General features: G+C 31.4%; 1 protein-coding gene across 1 annotated transcript in view; it reads left to right on the forward strand.

Annotated features, from left to right (window-relative positions):
* Positions 1-742: 742 nt before the first annotated feature.
* The window catches only part of LOC129231296 (troponin T-like), a 73588-nt gene continuing 49751 nt past the window's right edge, over positions 743-24579 (forward strand). The window contains exons 1-2 of the mRNA XM_054865584.1: positions 743-924; positions 16950-17003. Of these exons, the coding sequence (XP_054721559.1) occupies positions 16978-17003 (26 nt within the window). The 5' untranslated portion in view covers positions 743-924; positions 16950-16977. The remainder of the gene's footprint in view (positions 925-16949; positions 17004-24579) is intronic.

Consider the following 24579-nt stretch of genomic DNA (forward strand, 5'->3'; position numbering starts at 1 on the left):
GTGAGAAAAAGGTTTGATTCAGTTTTTCCTCATCAAAGATTTTACTCTGATTTCCCCCTCTCTTTTGCATATCATAGTCATTTCGTTTGGCACTAACGAAAACATAATAATAAGCACAAGGAAACTGCATTTTTTCTGATTGATCCCTCTCTTTTGCATGCCGTAGTCGTTTTGATCGACACTAAATAAAACATAATTAGTGATATGCAAGAGGAGACTGTTTTTTACTCTAATTGCCCCTTCTCTTTTGCAGGTCATAGTCAATTTGATTAGTACTAAATAAAACATCTTCAATGATAATCTCGAGGAAACTGTTTCAATCTTTTTCTTCTCGTCAAATCATTCCAAACTCTCCCTTGATTTTCAATCCACCCCAGTCTGACTCTGGCTATAAGCTGCGTTTCCCGTCCTAAAATGTGATTCTCTATTTCAAGAAAGGGTTAAGCTTTGTTGTAGCTGAATCTTCCTTCCTGCAATAACGTTGCTTATTTAGCGCACGTGCGGAAAACAGCGAAAAGCATCTGGCTTTAAACAGCCCGTGAAAACTGTCACTATCTACTAGCCAGAGTTTTCTGAAAGGATAATTTAAACCTCAAAGGAGGTTGGGGGGGAGGAAGAGTCGTTCTTTGAGCAGAAAACGAAGATTTGGGTGATTCGGGCTGTCTGGGAAGCGCTAGATATCTTACTTCCTTTCTAGGTTTTAGCTCTGACTGGGTAAATGAAATAAATATGGCTGGCACAAGTAGAGCCGCATGTGGGTGGAGTTTTTAGGGGACACTAGAAGTCGCGTGAGATAAATATAGAAGAAGGGAAGATCCTCGGCTGAAAGATTGCCGTGCTGGTCAGTCCAACTTTCTCCTTCCCCACGGCGGATCTACTAAATCCATCGAAGCGCTTTCGGATTTTTGCCTCTGTTTGTTGAAGGTAAGTTTAGTAGGAAGAAGAAAACATTTTCTTCTGGGCAGTTTGGTTAGTGGATGACCATTTAAGCATCATTTCATTTTCAGAAATTCTTATTATTGTTGAAAAAAAAGTAACATTTCATACATGACAGTAAGAACATGTGCACTGGTAGAACCTATTTGGTTCTATTTCTGGCTTTTTGGGGTTAAACTGAAAAAAAAAACTGTAGCTGCCCAGTAAATGAACACATTTTACCGCAAACAAACAATACATTTTATAGTTATTTTCTTTTAAGGATATCGTAGAAGGAAATAGCTGTAGCCAATACCTTCAAGAAGAAAAAAACGTTTGAAACGCAATTTTTTGCAACAAATTACGAGTTGATTATTCATTGATTGGTCTACCCCACATGTATCAACTCAGGCTGAAGCAAATTATAGCACTCTGACACTAATTGAATTTTTACTCATTTTTCACAATGTGTCAAAACGTTTTTGTCAAGTCGTGTCTTAGTTTGAACCAATGAAGTTCTTCGGAATTTTTGTTATAATTTTGTTTATACTCTGATCATGTATTTTATTTTGCACAATTTCATCAAAAATAATTCAAACTTTATTGGTAAGAATTTTTGCATGATTGGTAAATATTTAAGTTACCTACTCTTGCTTACGTTAAGACATTAAGATTGTTACAATATTTATTAGTAGTAAATACCCTACATTTAGACTTTCAAATTTTGACTTTTGAAAATTTTTAGCTATAATTTTTTTGAATAATTTGATGTAAAGATTGGAAGAATTGTTTCATATGTGACAAAGTCATTTTGTATAGGGGAATGTGGGGCAAAGTGAAAAATATGATTTTTTCTAATGAAACATGTTTAATTCGATTAATAAAGATATTTTTGATCAAATAAATGAGTAAATAAAAAAAATGAATGAAAAAAGGAAAGGAAATGAAACAAACGAATAAATAAATAATATTTAATACATATAGGAAAAAAATCAATGAGTGAATAAAATATTGAATGAATAGGAAAATAAGTGAATGAATGAGTAAATAAATAAATTATTAAATGCAGGAATTGTAAGGGAAATAGCTAATAAATGAATGCGTAAGTCGTTTGATAAAGGATTGAATAAGTAAATGAAATGAACTATTTCAATCTGCCCCATCCACGTTGTCCCGCATGCACTTAACCAACTGTACAAAGCATTTAAAATACAAATATGCTTAATATTAAACAAATTATTACTGCGCCGAGTAATAGTAGGTCTCAATTAATATTCAAAATGTAAACAACAGTAGCTTTATGTAATATGATCTAAAGTAACTAATAATAAGACAAATAATTATTGATTTAAATCAAAATATTACAATATGTGTATCATTTTGTGAAAATTGCTCGTATTATCTTATACTTTGATCATCGGAGGTAATTTTTTCCTGACTGAAATAGACAACATGTGTTACTACATTGTTGAAATATTACTGGATAGGGATTGTTAAAAGCAGAGTAAATATTTCACCATTTCACATTGCCCCGCTATTTCACTTCGCCCCACATTCCCCGACATAAATTTTAAGATAATTCTCTATGTTTTATGACAAAAATGCTTTGTTGATCAAAAATAATATCTATCCCATAAAATGTTTCATATCGACTTTTATTATGTATTTTTAGGATTATATTTATGCATAAGTAAAACATTTTGTCATCTATAATGCTATATATATGAAATATTTCTTTTGCTGTGTAACTCCTTACCATAAGGTACCAATAGGTTAAAAGATTTTTAAGCTTATCAAATAATGTTTAGGTCCATACACTGGTACATTTTTCATCAAAAAGTGCATTTACTGCTGGCTGATAAATGAAAACCTGTGGAGGAATGTAAACAAATTTGCTAAACAGCTATAACTATTACACTTTGATTCACTTCAAATACTGTTAATAGTCTAGTTTGAGTAAAAAAGATGTTGAAGTATTGAATAGCATAATTAAAACACTCTTTAAAATGTGTGCATAGATGGAAATTAAATCAATAAAGAATTGATAATGACGAAATAACAAGAATTATTTGCATTGTTTGATTGTCCCAAACTTATTTCTCTCACTTTCGTTCTCTTCCTTATACGTTTTGTTCCTTTTCTCAAACTGACACACATTTAGTTACTAATAAACGGTCATCAATTATCTGTTTCCTCTCTTAATTATCTCAAATGTACTCATAAATATTTAGTTGATAATGTTATTCTGCTAGTTAAGATTTAAATTATTTATTACAAAATACAAATAATTTTCTGAGCTTGAGTACACTTACCAAACACTATCAAAGTTTGACTTCACTTAATACACAAATCCGAATTATTTCATAGCATACCTTAGAATGGAGTCTTTAATTTGGAACCGTAACGATATAAAATCCCAATAGACAGGAGTGCTCCTCCTAAGGGCAAGGGTGCACCCCCCAAAATGGAAAATACCCTTCAAAACACCCCCCCCCTAAAAATTTCAATGGCACAATCTGCGCCCCCCCCCCCTCCCAGGTGGGCACCCCTGCAATAGAGCATTTTTAGAACGTAAAATCACTTCGTTTTAAAATTAAAAAATAATGTTAATAACTAATGATGATTTTATGCATTCTAAAACTGAAAAACGGAATTCTGAAAAAAGAAATGAAAACTGAAAAGGACTATGCCTCGAAAGAACTTAAAAACATTTCTCACTCAAAACAAATGTTTACGTAGAATATACAATTATTAAACTTTTTTTTCTGTGAAATGTTCTTAGGATTATTTCAATTTTCAATAAGTAAGGTAAACACACCAGTAGTGGCTAGTGCTTTAGTAGTGGCCACTTCAAAGTTTATGTTTGTAAAAATAGGATACCAGGTCTGTCAATGGATTCAGATGTGCATCAAACGTGCAAAAGGTATTAAGCACGTTTGAATCTATTGGGAAACCTGGAATCCTATTTTTTCAAACATAAACCTTGGAGTGGCTACTACTGAAGCACTCTGAAGCGCTGGCTACAACCGGTGTGTTTACCTTATTGTTTTTCTAAATTCCCAAAAGCAAACCGTCATTATAATTACTATTAACATTATTCGAATCTAAATAGATAAAAATAACTGTCGAAGACTTTTTTTTTTTTTTTTTTTGAAAAACTTATGTTATTTGACTAAGCACTAAAAGTGTATAATTCTGAAAAAAAGTGTTTTTTTTTTTCTTTAACACTGCTGTACATTACTTGTTCCTCTGTTTAATATTAAAATAATAATGTTAACCAGAATTTTTTCTCCAGATATGGCGTTGATTTTCTGGCACGTATCGTTCACACTCCAAAACATGTTCGGCACAATTCTTATTGGGAATTTTGGAACTACACGATAGATTTTTATTTATTCATTTATTTAGCATTACTATTATTATTTATTTATTTTTTCAAAAAATATTATTATTACTAGCTGCGTGCCCGGCGTTGCACGGGCTACTTAAAAAATGAAAGAGATGTCCAATTGATGTTTTTGTATTACTCTGACATCAGTTTCTAAAGCGCTAAGGAATAAATAAATACGCGTAATGCAAGGTTTACAAAACACCAGTAGAGCATATTTTGGGCAAAAATCTCTTTAACGTTAATCATAGTTATCAATGATACAAGTTATGAATATTTTCAATTAACACAAAAGATGAAATTATGTGCATTATCAACTATAATCTGTGCTCACGTCAAAATGAATTAAATCTGCTAGACTATATCTGAAATATTTATGTATAATTACAATCAGCTTTTTCCATAAAATGACACACACTTTTTGGTTGATTACGTGAAACTAAAGCACTAAGACTAAATAAATACCAATAAGCATTAATTTAATACCAAGTCATCAGATTCCAATTTAGCTTTAGTTAAAATCCTTAAAAACAATCTGTTTTGTTCAACTCTGTTTCACTTAAAGAAATTCAAACAATCTTAATTTAACATGTTCCTTTAATGATACAAACTGTATTTAAAAACAGAAACAGGAAGGAAAAAGAGAGTTATTACAATTCGAAAACTCACCCATGTGACGGGAAAAAGTCCAACAAAATAAACATAATTAGTCGCACATCCTAAATGTACCAAAATATGAGGCCGGTGAATGATAAACTTACATTACAATCAATAAACATAGCTAAAGTAACAACTTTCATATGCTGAAAAGAGTTAAGAACGTTGAATGTAAAAAATAAAAAAAAAAGGACAGAGGATAAAATAAAGGCTATGTCCGAATAGAGCAACCAATTTTAAACTAATTTAAAATGAAATTCCAGATGGAAACGTTGTTTTAAGATTTGGAGAGTAGCCAAAAGAATCGTTTAAAACAATTATTAGAATTTTACTTGCTCACCCATATGCAAAATGGCAACAGGAAAGAAATAAAAAATCCTGAATAACGTTATGTTAATTAACGTTTTAATTAATAACTCCGCTAATTAAAGTCGCACAATTACGAGCTTGGACCTATTGTTTTCTTTTTAAATTTTCGAATTTTTCGGCATCTCGTTTGACTCTCGATTCGCAGCGGTTCTCGAAAAGATCGATCTTCACACAGACAGACGCGAACTGATTTTAATATTATAGTGGATTATTTTATTTTTGAGTTATACAATCTGCGGAAATATTAATACGTACAGTGCGTCATCAGATTTCAAAAAAACATGCGCTTAATTATGCCGTGGAAATTTAGTTTAAGCATTAATTTTCTTAAAAGCAATAATATACATGCGTTTTTAAAATAGACGATTGATTACTCTAAAGTGAGTTAGATAAATCATGTAAAACCAATGACGTGCGCTGAAACCTTACAGCAGATATTTGTCGCTATCTCACTGATGTGAAATCAGCCCTACAACCATACATTTGATACTTCATCTCCCATTTTAAAAACTGATTCACGTTACAATATTTGAGAAACATACGCAACTGTATTGCGACTGTGAATATCGATTAATTCATCCATAAACTGAAAAGCGATAGCTTTGTGCAAGGTAAATTGGATAAAAATGGAACAACGTTCAAAAGCACAAAAAGGATAAAAAGTTTATAAAAACGCAGACATGTTTCGGAGGCGATAGTCTCCTTCCTCAGTGCGAAATGTACAAATGGATGAATCAAGGTCAAGGGAGAGTTTAAATTGCGTATTGATTCATCCATTTGTACATTTCGCACTGAGGAAGGAGGCTATTGCCTCCGAAACATGTCTGCGTTTTTATAAACTTTTTATCCTTTTTGTGCCTTTAAACGTTGTTCCATTTTTATCCAATTCATCGATAAACTGTTTATTTTGGGTCCCCCGACCTCCTCAGAGCGTATATTGCTTGTTTCCTTGTTGCCATTGAGTTGCCGGATAGCTTGCTTTGTGGCATGTTTGAAATAAATAAGAAGACTTTGAAAAGGGTTCAAGACATGCAATTTAAATAATTTTTGGTATGTTTCTGAAAAAATTCCCCATGTGAATGACTTTTAGACTTCTAACACTCAAATTACGAAGTGAATGCCGCAAAACTTAATGATTTATGGGATGTACTTTCTGTCCAAATAAATCTTCACTTTTGATAATGAACATTTTGATGTATTTTAGATTTCAAATACTGCCAAAATATGAGTTTGGTTTTGAAAATAAAGAATTTTAAGTACAAATATCAGTCTCAATCGTAATCAACAGATTATGTCAATAATGAGTTTTAATAGAAAATCATTTTTTAAACTAAAGAGAAAAGGGAACATTTCCTTCACCTATGCTACGAGTTCCGGCTGAATGAAAAGGCACTTAAAAAAAATTTTTGAAAAAAAAAAAAAAAAATAGAACCGACTTCAAAATTGCTCTAAAAAGTGAAAAATAATTTTATTCTTTAAACACCATCGATAATACTTTTAAACATAATTTTTGAAGTTGGCGCAAAAATGATCGATAAAATCATTCACAGCCATAACTCAACTACAAGTATAAATTGAACCAGGTCCAGTTTCTTCACTACCACATGCATTACGCATTGATGACAGCATATCTGAGTAACGATATAAATGTTTCGTTCCTAAGTTTGGATGATTTTTTGATAAAAATATGAACGAAGCATGGTTACAATGGATTTTACTTTTTGTTTTTGCGCCAACTTCAAAAATTATGTTTAAAAGTATTATCGATGGTGTTTAAAGAATAAAATTATTTTTCACTTTTTAGAGCAATTTTGAAGTCGGTTCTATTTTTTTTTTTTTCAAAATTTTTTTATTTCATTCTTTTTAGTGTAAATATAGATATTTCAGTAAAAGTAAGAAGTTACCTAGTAAGAAGTGCGGCTCTATATCACTGTATTGCTTTAGAAAAGCCTTTATTCAAAATTATCATTACAATTACTATTAATGTTACAGTTATATGGCACCAAACTTTTATAACAATGAGTTTCATATTGTCGCGTAGATGAAAATAGCGAAGACAATGTGAAAGCCAAATGAAGCGAATACTCGTTAGTCTCAACTCGAGATCTTTATTCAGAACCACGAATGAACGTTACATCTCCTTATATACAACTTGAAAAGTGCTGGAACTTTCCAGACTTTAAAAGATACAGAAATTAATAGAACATTCGAGAAAATACGGGAAACAGTAGAAACGAAATTTTAGTAACATTCACTTTGTCCTAGTCGGGATTTGAACCCGGGTTGCTCGTGTGGGAGACGAGAATTCTACCACTAAGCCACCGTTATCCTCGGATGAAAAGAGCGAACTTCGCTACAATATGATTTTAGTCATTTAATAGGGAAATTTACTATTTTTTGCCCATAACTTTTTATCTAAAGAACAAATATGGTCAAACAAAGTAATGGGACCTAAGTTGAGCCATCCTCTATCCATTAAAAAAAGAATCATCAAAATCGGTTCACTAGGTGAGACGCTATGAGTGGACAAACAAAAAAAAAAACATACATACGGTATGAACTGATAACCGCCTCCTTTTTGAAGTCGGTTAAAAAGTACTTAAACTGCATAAGAACTAGCCTGAGTTTAAAGTTTTCCAAGTCCAAGCAGGAATCAAGTTATCATTAATACAACTTATTATCGATATCATTAGAACCTAGCTAAAATATTTTTTTTGACGAATTTTACACCCGAATTTTACACTTTAACAGCATTTGCTAATATGGTGAAGCATGTGCTCACAAATATAAAAAAAAAATTACTAAAGCTTTAGTCCCATTAATGGGAATAGCTTTTATGAACAACATAGACAGAAATTAACAGATAATAAAGCAAAAAACGAATAGTTAAGTAATTAAATGAATTTATTTATAAAGAAAAATGAGTAAGTAAAAGAGTGAATAAATAAAAAAAAAATAAGTGAATGAATAAATAAGTAAATTATCAATTGATGGAATGTAAATGAATTAATTAATAAATGAATGTGTTGGTGTTTTTGTAAATGATGGAGCGATTTAATGAAATAAACTATTTCACTTTGCTCCGCATGTACTTGACGAAACGTACAAAATAGTTAAAATACATATAAGCTTAACATTTACTAAATGAATAATTCACCGAATGTTAGAAGTTTTCAATTATTTTTTAAATCTTAAAAACAAGAACATTAGCATAACAAAAATAATTTTTGACTTACACCAAAATATTACAATCTGAGTATCATTTTTTGAAAATTGCCTGTATTATCACATGCCCCGCTTTTTCACCTTTGCCCCACTTTCCCCTACTAATCATAACCACACATGTCCATTCTAAACGATTTTTTGAGTTCACAAAAAACGTGTTGCCAAACAACCTTTTATGGAAAAAATGTATTTATACATGTATGTAGATTGATTTAGTCTCACTGAGAAAGCTTTTAACAGTAAAAGACCAATAAATCTGTAACTTTTAAATTTGGATAAGTCTCAATTTGAGGGATCTACTGGACATGATTTCTTTGATTGAAATCGCAGTGGAAATGTTTGTTTCTGAACAAATTAGGAACCCAAAAACATTCGCAAACATCCACCATATCCTGAACAGTAAGTAGTAGAAAGCTTGACATTGAAGATCAGATCCATGTCACGTGACCAAAATGAGTGTCTCCTATTGGCCAATTAGACATTCTGTGTTTTGATTGAAACACGTCTATGGACTCTAAGTTTTAAAGAAGAATTTAAGTATAACATGATAGTAACAATAGTGTTGTAGAAACCATCCTGTTATATTTGAATTAGTTAATAACTCTTTTTCTTTCTTAAACTGGACATACGTGGTTTTGATTAGTACCTCCTGAAATATTTCAAGCAGGTATTTACATACTGTTACATGAAATTCAAAACAGCTATAGACATTAAAAAATGAAACAATAGAAATCTTACTGCAAAATACCTAGCTTTACCTTCAATCTTTGAGTTGAACCGCACCATTGCTGCGGTCACTCGTCTGGTGTACTAATTCTACATTAACTACCAGTTTGTTTGGCTCTCTTGGTGTCTTTAAGAGGTTTTCTGCCTCTAGCTCAGTTACTTCCTACTCCGTGCTGATGAGTGCTAAAAAGCACGAAACTGCAGTCCTCGAATTTAATAACTGAGTTGGCGGTGTATTTTATGTATTAGAAACGACATTTTCTCCACTATAAACCAATCATGGGTACCCCAGGGGGAGATTATGGCGCAAGTTGCGCCATCAAAATTTTTGAGGGGGATTTTTTAATTTTTTAAAATTTATTTATTTAATTTTATTTGTTGATTTATTTTGAATTTAAATTACTTAATTATTTTATTTTATTCTGTTTATATTTTATTTCATTTATTATTTAGTTTGTGTGTGTGTAAGTGTGGGTGTCATTAAAAGTCAGAACTTTTCTAATAATACAATAATAGTAAGTAATAATTAAAAATAAATACCAATTTTAAAATATTTTTAAAAATAAATAAATTAAAAATGAAAGCTAAAAATACAAAAAATAAAAAGGGAAAGATGGTTGAAAAAAATTTTGGGGGAAATTTGCGCCATTAAACTTGGGGGTGGGGGGCACCCCTCAACCAAATATCTGAAAATAAACAAAAAAAAAGCAAATCCACATGCCACTACGCGTGGGAAACATAAAGTTAATTTTACATAACTAATACGTTGCACATATTCTATTTGCGTCTATCTTTGCCTAATCATCTAGGCAGTGAATTAATTTTTCTGAAAGAATAGTGGCATATTTTACATCATTCGGCAATGAATGATCAAGTGAAGATTTCCTGGAGCTCTACTGTTTTCTCACTTTTAAAACATACGAATTTCAATTTTTCCGGTGGATTCAAATCTAAAATCGCAATCAAAATTCCATTATCGACTACTGTAATCAAATTATACAGATTCGAAACATATAACATATCAAATGTCACTCGACCAAACCAATTTAAATTTAATTTTTGCACGTTCACAAAGTCCTATTACCCTTGCATTAATTCATTTTTGTTTGTTGATCTTCGTGACTGTATCAAGTATTTTGTACATGCTGAATAAAAAGTTATTATATCGGTCATCTTTATCATCAAGAGTGATAGCGCATGCAGTCAAATGCTATGGAGCACACCTCCCCCCCTCAAAGAGCTAGAGCCCCCCCCCCCAAATACTAATATCTCACGGAAAAAAGTAGATCTATTTTATAATCGATATTTTTTTTCGAAACGATACCTAATTTTTCAATTAGTATTATTATTGTATCAATTTAAATTAGATACAGTTAAAATAATAATTTTGCAACTGTTTTGAGGTTGGTACTTATGGCAAAAGTTAGCTAGAGATACAGAAATTTCATTTCACTAAAATGGGTAAACACTAAGCAGTGACCTTATTTCTAACAAATATTGACAGAAAGGAACGGTTACTTTCATGCTCTTTTAAAACTTAAGCATTATTTCGTAAGAAAAACAAAGTGTTTCACCTCAACATTATTTTTATTTTAGTTTTGAGACGAACTCCTTTAAATTAATAAAATGTCATTCCGAGGTATTATGGCTTTCTTTGTCTACTTCCCCGTCTCGTCTAAAAATTTCTAAAGAACAACAAAATTGTTTGTTCACAGAGCTAATTCACTCCAACTCTTTGAAGTCTTCTCTTAGAAACTAGGTCATATTTACTTAAGAACATTATCTCAACGTGCCATCACTTCTAAAGGTTTCTGAGTCTGCATTTCTCTTATGCACTCTGCTTTAAGCTATCTTTAAAGTTAACTCCTTTCAACATAATTTTTAAGAATTATTAAGCATTTTTCGTAGAAAAAGAAAAATATTTTGTTTTTTAACTATTTTTAGATACTTGTAGGGGCAAAAGAGTTTCGTTTTTCTAGAACTCATTTTTATTTTCATTGTTGTTCTCTTTCTCTATTTTTTTCCAACGCGTTTTCCTGAGCGTAGAGTATATTACACTAATTCTTTTACTAACAGGTAGTGTTTTAAATTTCGTTCTTAGCATTTCGCACTCCGACAAGGAAAAAGCAACACAACAAACACAAGTCAAAAAAAAAAAAAAAAAGAAAGAAAAAGAAAAGAAAAAAAAAAGCATTGGAGAAAATCAAGGTTTTGCACAAAAGTACAGTTTTAAGAGCGTTAGTCTCAAGTATTACAATGACCATAAAAAACTACGATGTTTTGTTTAATGGTTAGCTTTTGCTAAATAAATTAATAGTAACTGAATTGATTGAATATTAAAGTTCGAAACATTTTCTTCTAAATTATGAAATTTTAATGATTTGTCACTACTAATTACAGTTGGCTCTCTGTTTAACGACGCTCTATTTAACGACTTTCTCTATTTAACGACGGCTTTTCACGGTCCCAGATGGTCCACTGTCGTGTTAAAAGCATTCTATTTAAGGACGCTTTCTACTTAAGGACGATTTTTTGTGGTCCCTTGAAAGTCGTTAAACAGAGAACCAACAGTATATTGTTTTTTGCCACCACGCACCAGTTATGTAACCTAACGTTGTGCGAGTTTTTTTGGCAAGAAAGAGCATTAAATTTATATAATTTAAATCAATAGCTAAAACGTTTTCCCCAAATTTTGAGCTGTGACACTTCCTTGCAGGGGTGCGATATACAACACTGGATCTATATTTGTTCCAGTGAAAAGTTCATCTTTTAAAATTATTTGAATTCCTAAGGCACAAGAATGAAGCCACAGTAGATTTGTATTGAAAGGGAAAATATCTGCAGATCACTACTATTTAATTGTTTGGATTAGCAAAGTAAACTTTTATTGAGTTTGAAGGATTATAAGTTTTAGAGCTACGCAAAACTGAACGTCAAACGTAATAATTGAACATGTTTTAGCGAGAAAAAAAAGCAATCGAAAAATTAAAACTAATTTGATAACAGGCCGTCTTTTAGGGAACCTTTGCTCCTTAATGTTTATTTTCAACTACCCACTCGTATATTTTAATAGTAGTGGTAGTGAAGTTATTGGTACGAACCTGATGCAAGACTTCAAAAGTATTGTATAGTTATCAAAAATTAAGAAATGGTAAACAAGTTGAAATGAAGTAAGAATTTGATTGCGGCTTGCAGTAATATCAGGAGTTCGTTTTTTAAAATATAAATTACTGTAACAAAAGGAGTGACACTTTGAACCAGAAAAAAAAATCCTCAACGCTTCTCGAATTAATTATACTGCATAAAATATTGCAATGTATGGCAAGAAATTTCCAGGACCTTAAATCTGCATTTAAAAATAGCTTCCAAACCAGAGACTTGAGACAGGTCCGTTATTTCGAAATTTTATGAGTGGAGGGGGAAGGGGGCTAAAAGTGTATATTCAATGTACATTATACCAAACAAGTAATATAAAAAGGTAAGTCAATTATACTTAGGTCTTATCAATCTAAATATCGTATACAAAATATTTTTTCTCCATGTAAAACTATAATTAATTAAACATAATTAATAAGTTAATATTTCAAAAACTGTATTACCATCAAATGTCATCCACTAAATGTTCACAAATTTAAATACTGTATTCGAACTTGAGTGGAAGAGTAAAAAGTATTTTATTAACGACTGAAAATTTGAACAAGATATTTAAATATGCATAGGAAGAGCGTGAACTAATGGTATGAATTGAAAAATAGCTAAAATCACGTCAACTTATTTTGTAAAATAAAAGGTAAAAAACGGATACTATAAATTTGGCCTTCAGTGTGCAGCACTGGGCTTTCGACGACAGTTTCTTATAAATCCAAATAAAGTAGTTAATATGAAACGGTACAAAGCAACCTAATACAGTTTAAAGTTACATTTTTTCAAAGTAGAAAAGGATTTCATCTGATCAGGGTAAGATTTAAAAAATAATTTCAAGGCTGTGTGAGAAAAGTATTTGTAACAATAATGTGAACACAGGATTTGTTAAAAAAAATTTGGTTTCATAAATATTTTATCCTTTTCTTTTTACCTTTATTTTCGTGTTAGTATTTTTTCTTCCATTTTTCAATTTTGTTATAGATAATTAGTTCGTCTAAAAACTATTTTTAGGTGTTGAATATTAGTAAGTCTTAAAGTTAGGGCATTGTTCCAAGTTTAGGCACTTAACTTTTTTGACAAATTTTCTGTAACGTGTGAGTATTGTACCAGAGAAATAGTGTTACAAGGTAAATGAATAGTTGTTTTTTGGCGAAGTGAGCTATATTTAAATACTACAGCGTTTAGGGTAAATTTTATTATTTTTCAAATTTCGACAGAATTTGAGTTTTTTGACTTTGAGATTTTGGTTACCTACGTTAATTGAGCAGCAATAGTCTGAATTTTTGTCATTCGTCTTCTCTCCAATGTACTTATGCTTTATTTTTGCACATTCATTTCAAGCTAACTAATTCGATTTAACTTAATATCCTCCAATCCAAGTCCAAACTTAGGCAATGATACAAGTTTGCATACAAAGACAGAAAAAGTGTCTACTAGGAATGTGAAGTAAATACATTGCACAATTGCATTGACAAAAAGTTTTTTTTTTTTAATGATGACTATTCTGTTAACAATAAATGAGTTTTACCGCTACTAGACAGGAAACTATTCATTAGTAAAAAATCGGAATCTGTAGACGAACGAAAGACGCTTCGCCAAAGTATTTATTTCAAACGTTAGTCATACAGTACTGGTCAAAAGAATTGTAAGTATGAGAAATCTATCATTCTTGCAAGAAAAAACACCAAATAAAAGAATAACAATTTTGTAACTTTTGTTAAATTAAAGGCATTCTTTTTCTGACATGTTTCAATAAAAAAATAATCAACCGTGCGTTTAGAAGACAAAAAACAAATTGAAGAAACCAAAAAGGATTTTTGATCATCCTGCATTGTGAGTAGCTGGGAACAAGCTGTAAATTTCAGCAATTACGTAATTTACAACTTATTCACAGCTATTTACGATTAAGGTTTATCGAAAACCGTTTTCAGCGTCTTCAATTTGTTGCTATTCCCTAAATGAATGGGTGATTTAACTTTTATCTAAACATGTTATCAGAAACATATCTTTGATTTATCAAAAGTTACATAACCGATATTCTTGTTTGGAGGCTTATATTGAAAAAGTGATAGATTTCTCAAACTTTAAATACTTTTGGCCAAAACCAATTCATTTCTTGTGAATTTCACGCATAATGAAGGAATGAAAATGAATGTGAAAAAATGTAAAATGAAGAACGTAAAGAACTAAGAATCCGCGCATTACATGCAAATGAATATATGCCAGAGAAACAATCAATATTTTCAGGGGCTAGTATGCATTCTGAAAAGTGTGACATTATACAAAACAAAATTATTATTTCAATCTAAAACTAATTTTTGTATTTGGTTGTAAAATAATAAATTTTTTTATAAATGAAAAATTGAAATGTACTCCTAGATAGGGAAGGACAATAAATATGTTTTTGTTTTATTTTTGAAGAGATATATTTTTAAATATCTAAACCTAGTCCGGAGGTAAAGAACTGAGATTCTTCCTTAAAATACACTGAGACACAAAATGCATTCCTCCTAAGAATGCTTTGTTCAAATTGATAACGTGTGATTAATATTCTTTTAAACGTAAAAGTACAAAACTGCCAAATATGACTATGGAATTTGCTATGAGATGATTAAGGATTTTTAATGCTCTGACGGGGACGAATGTGCTGTTATGTTCCTTGTAAATATATAAATCCTGGAACGTGATATCGATATATTGCGTACGTTAAAAAGAAACAACGTTCTACATGATCATAATATCACTCTAAAAGGGAAGACGTCGTTGTTGTCTTGTGCCAGCTAGGGTTGTCAATTTGGGAGGTGCTACTTCACTTTTCCAACTGTACCGTAATTTGGTGTGAAGTCCGAGTTCCACAGTACACACATGCCATAAGAACCCGTTTATAGGTAAGCAATCATTCACAGCATAACAACATATTCACACAAAGAAAGGACAAGAGAGGGAAAGTACATCCATGCCAGAGATGGGTTTCGAACCTGACACCTCCCCGTCGCAGTCAGACTCCTTTGACAACTAGACAGGGCGGGCGGAAAAAATGAAAGATATGCAAAGAATGTGATATCAAATTCATATTGCGTTAGATGGTTGTCAAAGTGAAGTTTTGTTTTTAGACGTTAATTCTTAACTATAATAGTTAAGGTGAGCCAATACCCAAAATACTTTCAAAAATTCAATTTTTTTATTTTTATATATTTTGAAACTCCATTTCAATACCTTTTTAATGATACAAACTTCTTTATCGGGCTCATATTAGAAATAATTTTAAATAAGCTTTAAAAAAATGTAAACCTATTGTGATGAGGTATGATTTTCCCCTTTAAATTTCAATATCTCGAAATGGAATTTTTGAAACTAAACGTTCCTTTTTCTCAGAAACTAAATTGTGTTAGGCATTGAAATTTTCACCACCTATTCCATGCATCTAACTGCATATACTGAAGTAAATTTTTGCTCATATTTGAAAAATATTTATTACAGAGCTGATATAGTTTTGCAAAATGGCTTTTTTTGATAAAGATACAGTGACTCTTACACATTAGAATGTTTTAAAATAAAACTAAGCTTTATTCCTGTAAAATTTTACTTCAGTATGGAGAAAAGAGTCTATTTAAGGTACAGAAAAAATTTCATAATTGTATCCTAATTAGATTTTCAGAAAAATGTACATGAACCTGTGCAAACTAACATTGACGGTATAGGGGGTGCTGACTCCTCTTAAAGCTATGAAAATATGCATCTAAACCAAGGTACAAGCTCGTCATTGCAAAGTTTTCTAGGGACCGGAATTTGGGGGGAGGGGGAATGGTACAAATTCAAAGTATTTTATGAGGTGAGACTACACGTATCGGTAAAAACGCACAAGTACTTGTTTGTATAAATATATGTGTAAAAGTAAAAATTTGCAAAGAAGGGGGAGGGGGGGGGATAATTGGCATCCACTGATCTCCCAAATGACCAGCTTGCAAAGTAATCTGTATTTTACACATTTGGTTAATAGTGTTTGATTTCTGTGATAAAAACGAAAGGTCTTATAAATGCAGATTTAAATTTGATCAGAAACCACCAATAAATTCCTTTCAACAAAAATCAAACAGAATTTTTTTTAGAATGCACTAACTTTTCAATGATATAAAAAACTAGCGTTATTAGTTTAAAAAATTAATTTTCGACAGTCAACTGGAATTATAATGCCTCGAATAAAATGGGAAAACGTTTGAGATGAGTTTTCAAACAAAAACTGCTTTTAAGACTAGATCCTGGGAGAAGTTAAATCAAAAATTAGTTTACAAGATGAATGAGTAAAATATGGCTGTCATTACAGTAAATAAAAAATATTGGTCTCTTTGAAAAGAGGAAATATTTTCCTCTGAAGTACTTTCAACATTTTAATGTTTATTTTTGAATGCTATTGAAATGTGTACAATTTCATCTTGCTGGAGAATTACCAAACTTTTTTACTTATAAATTATTTTCTTAAACTTTTGTAAGAACTGTTGGTAAAAATTTTCCTTTATCCATGTAGATATATTTCACTTTCCTGACTGAAAAAAATGGCTGATGACGAGAACGAATACAGGTAAATGATATTTAAATCGTTGAAAAAAAAATCAATGTTTTTATTAGATTTCACACAGATGTTCAATTATTATTGTATTCACTTATTATTATATTCAATTATTATTATTTTATTCAATTTATATTAGATTAGATTTCAATAACAGTTGTTTATCAATAAAATGGGCACACTTAATTTAAGATGCGCGCTATTCTGTGAACTTACCGAAAAATTTAATTATCGAAATAGAGTGTAAAGTTATACTCGTATGTGCACATTATGCATAGAACCGCTTTACGCATAATAAAACTCCACTTCTTTAAATTTATACGCAAATACGAAAGAACTTTAAAGTTACGGTTGTTTATAAAATTAACTTAAAAATTCATGCTAAAAAATTAAATCGTTTAATAATGTAAAAATAGAAATTATTGACGCGCATTAAACAGAACGCCATCAATCATGTTTGAAGACTTAAAGCCTTTATGTCTGAACTAAACTTTAAAGCCTTATCAAAAGAAACCTTTGTTATTGATGTATTAGTTAACAGGAGTAGGTGCTCAAGAGCGCGGGGGGGGGGGGGGGGGCGTCGATGGATCAATTTCAAGCTGTAGTTCTCTTTTGAGGTGTCTCTCATTCTGGACGAAAAATTCATGGAATTTGAGGGGGTGCGCCATCGTCCTTGGGGCGGGGGGATTAAAGTGCACTCCTAGTGAAAGGTATGATAAAAACCACATAATGGTTTACACTTGATATTTGACCTAACGAATGCTTTTCGAAATTTCATTAATTGCTGGAATCTTTCTAATTTCATTGACTGTGAAATTTTTGAGTAATTGATGATGGACACAATAGTATTAAGTGGAAAAAGTAGCAACAATCGTATGTTTTCATTAAAGGGTGGAGGGGTTTGTTTACATCCATGATTCGACGATATATAATGTATTAGGTATAAAAAAAATAGCGGGGGAATCTGTTTCGTAAGAAATGTCACGTCAAGTAAAACGTTTATATCTTAAACGGTGAGGCAATGTAAACTTAAGAAACTGCAGGAACAATATTTTTCTGAATCGAAAAAGATTATTAAGTACATGGAGTTATAGAAGTGAATGATAGAGAAAATATTTTTTATATAAAAAGGGAGGCTTATTAATCTTTGTTTCTCGTAGAAAAACACGGAGTTTAAAACCACAAAACGACAAAAAAAAAAAAAAAAAAAAAAAGCAGAGCTTAAGAGTAAATGACAAATTAAATTTAAGTGAAATATTTGTAAAATTCCTGAAATCCCAGCTGTTAACTTAAAGAGGAAATACATTCAAAACGTCAATTGCCTGTTACAGCAATTTCTGCTGTGAACGGCGAAACATAAAATCCAAAGCATATCTCAAAACTCCCAAAATAGTTCGTCTGCTCCTATTTAAATAAACGTTCCAAACTTTTAGAGCCCTATGGAGGACCAGTCATAGTGTTTTTAAAAGCTTCAATGATTCTTTAAGAACGAGGTATAAGAAGCAACTTCCTGAGACGGGCTCTTTCGTGACGTCAGCATTGTGACATCACGCTAGACGCATGATAAAAAAAGATGACAGCACATTTCAACTGACGGATGTTTACATTTGTGACGTCAGAATGTTACCTTGTAATGAATATCGCGAGCCGCGTGCAGTTTGAAATAGTATCTCTTGTTTAGATGAACTACGTTCTCGCCTTGTAAGGCTTAGCGCCAATACAAATTTTGACTTTTTCCGCCAAATTTGCGAAGCATTTCACAGAAAATGGAATTCATTTCGCGCCAAAATGAAAATAAATCTTGAGCTTTAATAGTTACCAGGGGGAGTAATTAATGTTTTTTAAGTGTCTGTACGAATTTCATTTATCAAAAAGGAATAACATACCATTACATGAGAAAAATACTCTTACGTTTCAGAAGCAAATAAAAGAATAAAATCAATTTTTATTTTTAAAATTTTTATGAATACTTTTCACACTTGTTACGATGAATGCACAGTTTAATAAACTACTATCATTTGAAATTCTAAGCCATTCTTTAAAAAATCGTCATTTACTTAATTCCACTAAGCGACAAAAAGAAAAAAAAAATCTTTAAATTGCTTCCGACAACATCCGTGCTGATTCTTATGTAAAATGGCCTCTTGAATCCAAACATAACCACCGTTTTCTCCCATCACCTTCCACTTTTTTGGAAATGGCACCCCCCCCCCCCCTCCCGTTCTATTACAAGTCTCGACTGTTTCATAGCCATTATTTTTATTCGGAACTGAAGGGGGCATTATATTAACCATTACCATTCTTCTGGGGGGCTGGAGAAGGGAATCCGTCAATAGCATGAACATTTGTAGAAAATTGGAGGACTCGGGGTTATATCCTCCCCCGAAGTATTTTTATAAAATACCCAAAAAATTTTCTTTCTAAGGGTTTGTTTTACAATTTTATCACTTATTTTTCGGCGTAAAATGGAGTATAGAACTCACTCCAATGAGCCCCAATTTCTAAAAAGAAAAAACAAATTCACGCAGTAAAAATGTTTTATTAAAAATCTGGAAGCACCACATGATGCATACGAGCCGCACAAAAGATTTTCAGCATGGAAACTCCCCTATTATTTATATTTATTCAAGTTACATTCGCAAATGCAAATAAGATTAAAATGAAATTATTTTTGCTTATAATGTAGGATTAATGTATATTTATATTTCTGTGACTGCCCATCTCTCATTGTTTTGCATTGCTTGATATAGTGATATAGTCAGGAATAATTTGGAATTGAAATCGAACAGGTTTCAGTACACTATGCTAAAACTGAAAGTAAGAATGTATCGCTCATCAGCAAACGTAGTGCACATCTCACAAATTCGAAAATTTTTGATTTGTATTCATTTAAAATTTTAATTAAGTTACCTTTCTTCAAAAAAAATATTGTACACAGACGCGTGGTGGCGTATAAACCATGTGACCTATAATGACATATCACTGTAATTTCATAATTTAGAAGAAAGTTTTTCCAAGTTTAGAACTATTAGTTACGTCTGCGAAAATTAACCTATAAACATATCAGTTAAAAGTACTACTGCGTAAAACCTTGACATTTTTCCAACACTTTTTTTTTCTTTCGAGATGTGCCACTGTTGTTGTCGATAAACGATGTTTTCTGAAGGAAATTCATGCACAGCTCTCAAGTTTCATCTCAACTTAGAGCCCTATTGTTTCTAATTATTTTCCAAATCATTTTCTAGGATAGTTAAGATAGTTAGAACATTATGCATATGGGTCATTCCATGTCAAATAATCCAAAATTTCAGAAATTTTTTCACTCACATTTTTGTATTTTTTTTTAAATTTGGCACATCGATTGTACCTTTCAAGGTAATTAAAAGTCCAAATTTTAAGATTTTTATCTGTTTTATTTTTTTTATTTATAAAATTTTGATTTTTAGAAAAATCCTTTTTTTTTCATGGATGCTTGAACATAAAATGGACGATAACTCAGCACCTAATATAAATAGAAAGATTTGGTAAAAAAGATTTTTAAAGTACATTAGTTTGCTGTTTAGTACAATATGTGACATGACTAATTTTGCAAAAATTTTCTTTTTTAAAAATTTAAATTTCTCAATATAAAATTTTAATTTCTCAGGAAACATGTACTGAATTTAAAAAAATATTTGTGTGTATTTTATCTTTATTTGTGAAAAATTTAAATTTAAGCTCTCAATGGGATCTAATTTTTATGAATTTTTGAATAAAATTTTGACTACAGAAATAATGATATTTTTCAGATTCTATTTAGTTAAATATGGGATTCCTCTTACTGATGATGGTCATATGAGTAGTACGTAAACATGGCTATGCTTGAAATGAACCGGCATAAGCTTGTAGATTGTTACCCCCCCCCCCCCCCCCCACTTTTTTTGTTAAGTTTTCCAAATGTTAAAAAATATAAAATAAAATTAAATAAAACAAAATGAATAGTAAACTTATTCAAATGTGGTATATGTTCTTCTTTAAAACAAGATAAAATACACCCCCCCTCCCCCATTTCCTCCCTCACCCAAACATACGATTAACACTATACTAGTATCGCCCAATATGTTTTCTTTTCTTTTTTTTTTTTCAGAACAGGTGTTTGTTTTTAGATCATAACTTCACTAAGTGTACTTGATTAATTCAATATCTGATAAGGAAATATATGATTCATTTCATCCCCTACCCCAGCACCAACCTTCAATTTCAGAAGGAGGTAAGAAATAGTTAGCCCCAAGAACCATAGCAAAATAGTGTTTCCTCCATGTTGTTTTAATATTTTTCCATTCTTTTTACACAAAACTACCAAATAAATCAAAGTATCAGATCATTTGTTTGTCCATACATAGCTGTCTTTCAACAACACCTGGAGTGCAGCTCTATTTTCTTTTCTTCATTGCTTGATTTCTTTTTAATTTCTGTTGTGTAGGAGAGTAATGCAACGAGATCTATCTACGTATTAAAAGCAGTTATAGTTTAAACAAACTTTGCTCGTTTGAACACAACCTTCCATGTTGTTAAGCTTCATTTAAGATTGTTCCCCCCTCCCATCCTTCTCACTCTACCATCCCCACTTTCCGAAAAAAAAAGCTGCAAATGAGTGTGGTTCTATTCAGTGATATTCCCATCAATTTTTCTCAGGGTATACTCCCAGTAATCCATTATGCACAATATGTGTATATTTCATATACATAATATGTCTAAAAAATGTTTGAGAGCACACGGCGTAAATGGAGTATACCCCTGGTTTCTATTTCTCTCTTAAAGTTTTCCAACTTTTAGTGTTTGTGATCCCCCCCCCCCTTCCCATTTATGAGCCTCAGTCATTTCTGATGTTTGGCAGCGTTTGTTATGATAATTACTCTTACGTATCAGCTCTTTTTTTTTTTTTCGTTTCTTTTTTTTTTAATTAAAAAACAGTTTTGAAAAATAAATAAATAAAAAGTGGTGGGGGGGGGGGCTTACCAGTCTACAAGTTCATGCCAGTTCATTTCAAGCATAGTCATGTTCATTTACTACTCATTTGACCATCACTAGTAAGAGAATCCCATATTTAACTAAATTGAATCTGAAAAATATCATTATTTCTTAAGTCAAATTTTACTAAAACATTCATAAAAATTTGATCACATTGAGATCCCAACTAGAAATTTACCACAAATAAAGATAAAATACACAAAAATTTTTGGGAATTTAAAAAAAATCATGATATGTATTCTGAGAAATTTAAATTTTAAATTTAAATTTTTAAAGATAAAAATTTTTGCAAAAATAGTCATGTTTCATATCGATATAAAACAGAAACTAATGTACTTTAAAATCTGTTCTACCAAATCTTTTTATCTATATTTGGTGCTGAGTTATCGTCCATTTTATGTTCAAGCATCCATGAAAGAAAAGGAGGGTTTTTCTAAAAATCAAAGTCTCATAAATCGAAAAATAAAAGAGATAAAAATCTAAAAATTTGGAATTTTGATTACCTTGAAAAGTACAATCGATGAGCCAAATTTCAAAGAAATACAAAAATGGGATGAAAAAACTTTGGATCACTTAGAATAGACATAGAATGACCCGCACAACAACGCATAAAGCTCTATAATACCTGGTTTAAAAATAAAAACAAATGTTATCGCTTTCCTTTAGAAATGAAACTTCTCAGGAACATCATTTTCGGGAAATTAAATTTTTGTTACTCTAATGATTCAAATATATAATTCTTCATTCCTCTTAGGTGTAAAAATTTGATTACCATTTCACCCATTCTTTAGTAATTAAACGTCCTTCTGGCCCCATTGCAAAATTCATTTCTTCCACTTCTCGAGAAGTTAGGGTTTGCAAATACTGCATCACCCTCATAATTTACTAAACTAGTCAATATTTTATCATTAAAAGTGGAAAATTACAATTTTTTATCTTATAAAACTCTTTCGAACATTCTGTGTTATTAGTTGTTTTCGGGCAATTACATGGTTAATAAGCCATTTATTCCGTACGCTTTGCCTTTCCCACACTCCTTTTAATAGTAGTGTCATTGATTAAAAGCCAGTTACCTTAATATCAGGTATATTGTTCAATTAAGATTGATGGGAAAAGTTAATTTAAGACTCGTTTTGGCGGTATTTGTTATAAAATGTAATATTTTACTGCATTTCTCAATCATGGGGGTTTGTCATACATGTATAGACCACTTGGATACAAACAGATGCAAGCAGTTAACCAATCTCCCAGTAAACATATTGGGCAGCTCTGAACTTTAGATCCTTAAACAGAGAGAGGAGAGAGAGCTCGAACTGGGTGGTACAGTGGAACCCCTGATTAGTTAAAGCTTGACCTTAATAATATATAACATTTTTGGAGAAGTTCCGCGAAAAAGGGACCCTTATTGCCACCGCCGCATTTGAATTCAAATATTTTTGCAAAACTGCTTTGAAAGTGTCCCAACTCAACTTAACCGCTAACCAACCTTCTCTATTGCCCCCACCCCCAAAAAAAAGTAAACGTTGTCAAGGTCAAATATCAAATTTTCAGACCCACATTATAGAACACCAAAACCGAAGGAAATGAAACATCGCTTGTAAATTTCTCGTTCTTTTCGTTTTCGTTATTTTTACACATTCAGACTGAATGAAGAAACTAGACTAAAAGCAGAACAAACTAACTATATCTTACTGGGCCAAAACTTTGCAATGAACAGTTTCAAAATTCATCCATGTTCTCAGATGCCATGGAATGACAGTTTCTCCAAAACGTATTTGTTATTTTTCCCAGCAATGTAATAATAATGCATCCGAAAAATTCTTAAATTTTAAAGTTCGTCCAGTAGAGCAATATAAAAGTGCCCCGTCCCCACTATTTACTTCTAAAAGATATTCAATAACTTTAAATTGTTCATCGCTGGCTCTTGCTGATGAGTTTCAGTAATTCATTATTTTTTTTCACCAATTTTATCAACTTTCTTGCCAAAAAAGAGAGTTCGAGTTTTTCTCTCTTAAGTTTGAATCGCATACTTATATGGCTATTGTCATAAGGGGAAATTAATGTGTGCAGTTGAGTTTTGAAATTTAAAAAGAATAATCGTTAACATTTACATGGAGATTTGAATGTTCATCACAGAAAACTTTTTTTTTCTTCAACTCATGCATGAAAATATGTTACTTAAATTTCTCTGTATTTAAAAAATCGCTTCCATTGCAGTTGATGTGGAAAGAATTTTAAAAATCGAAGATAATATTAAATTGACACGTTTCATAATTACAAGCAGAAGCGGGGATTGGGGATTGTAAGTGCGGGGCAAGAAAATTTTGGAAGTTGAAGATTTTACTTTTGGCTATCTTTGGGTGATTTAAGAGTGTGGGGAGGAGGCTTCGGAAACATTTCCCCAAAACAACTTTGAAGCTGAATTAATAAAAGAAACGTCTTTGGTGATGAAAAGGTAAACTTCCCGAAAATAATCCCGCAACTGGTGTCTAAAAAGAGCAAATTTAGGACATCTTATGCAAACTACACTGTAAAAAAAAAATCCGGAAACGTTTCTGAGTATATCGTGCAGCTGTGG

Source organism: Uloborus diversus, chromosome 10 (genome assembly GCF_026930045.1).
Source record: "Uloborus diversus isolate 005 chromosome 10, Udiv.v.3.1, whole genome shotgun sequence".
NCBI lineage: Eukaryota > Metazoa > Arthropoda > Arachnida > Araneae > Uloboridae > Uloborus > Uloborus diversus.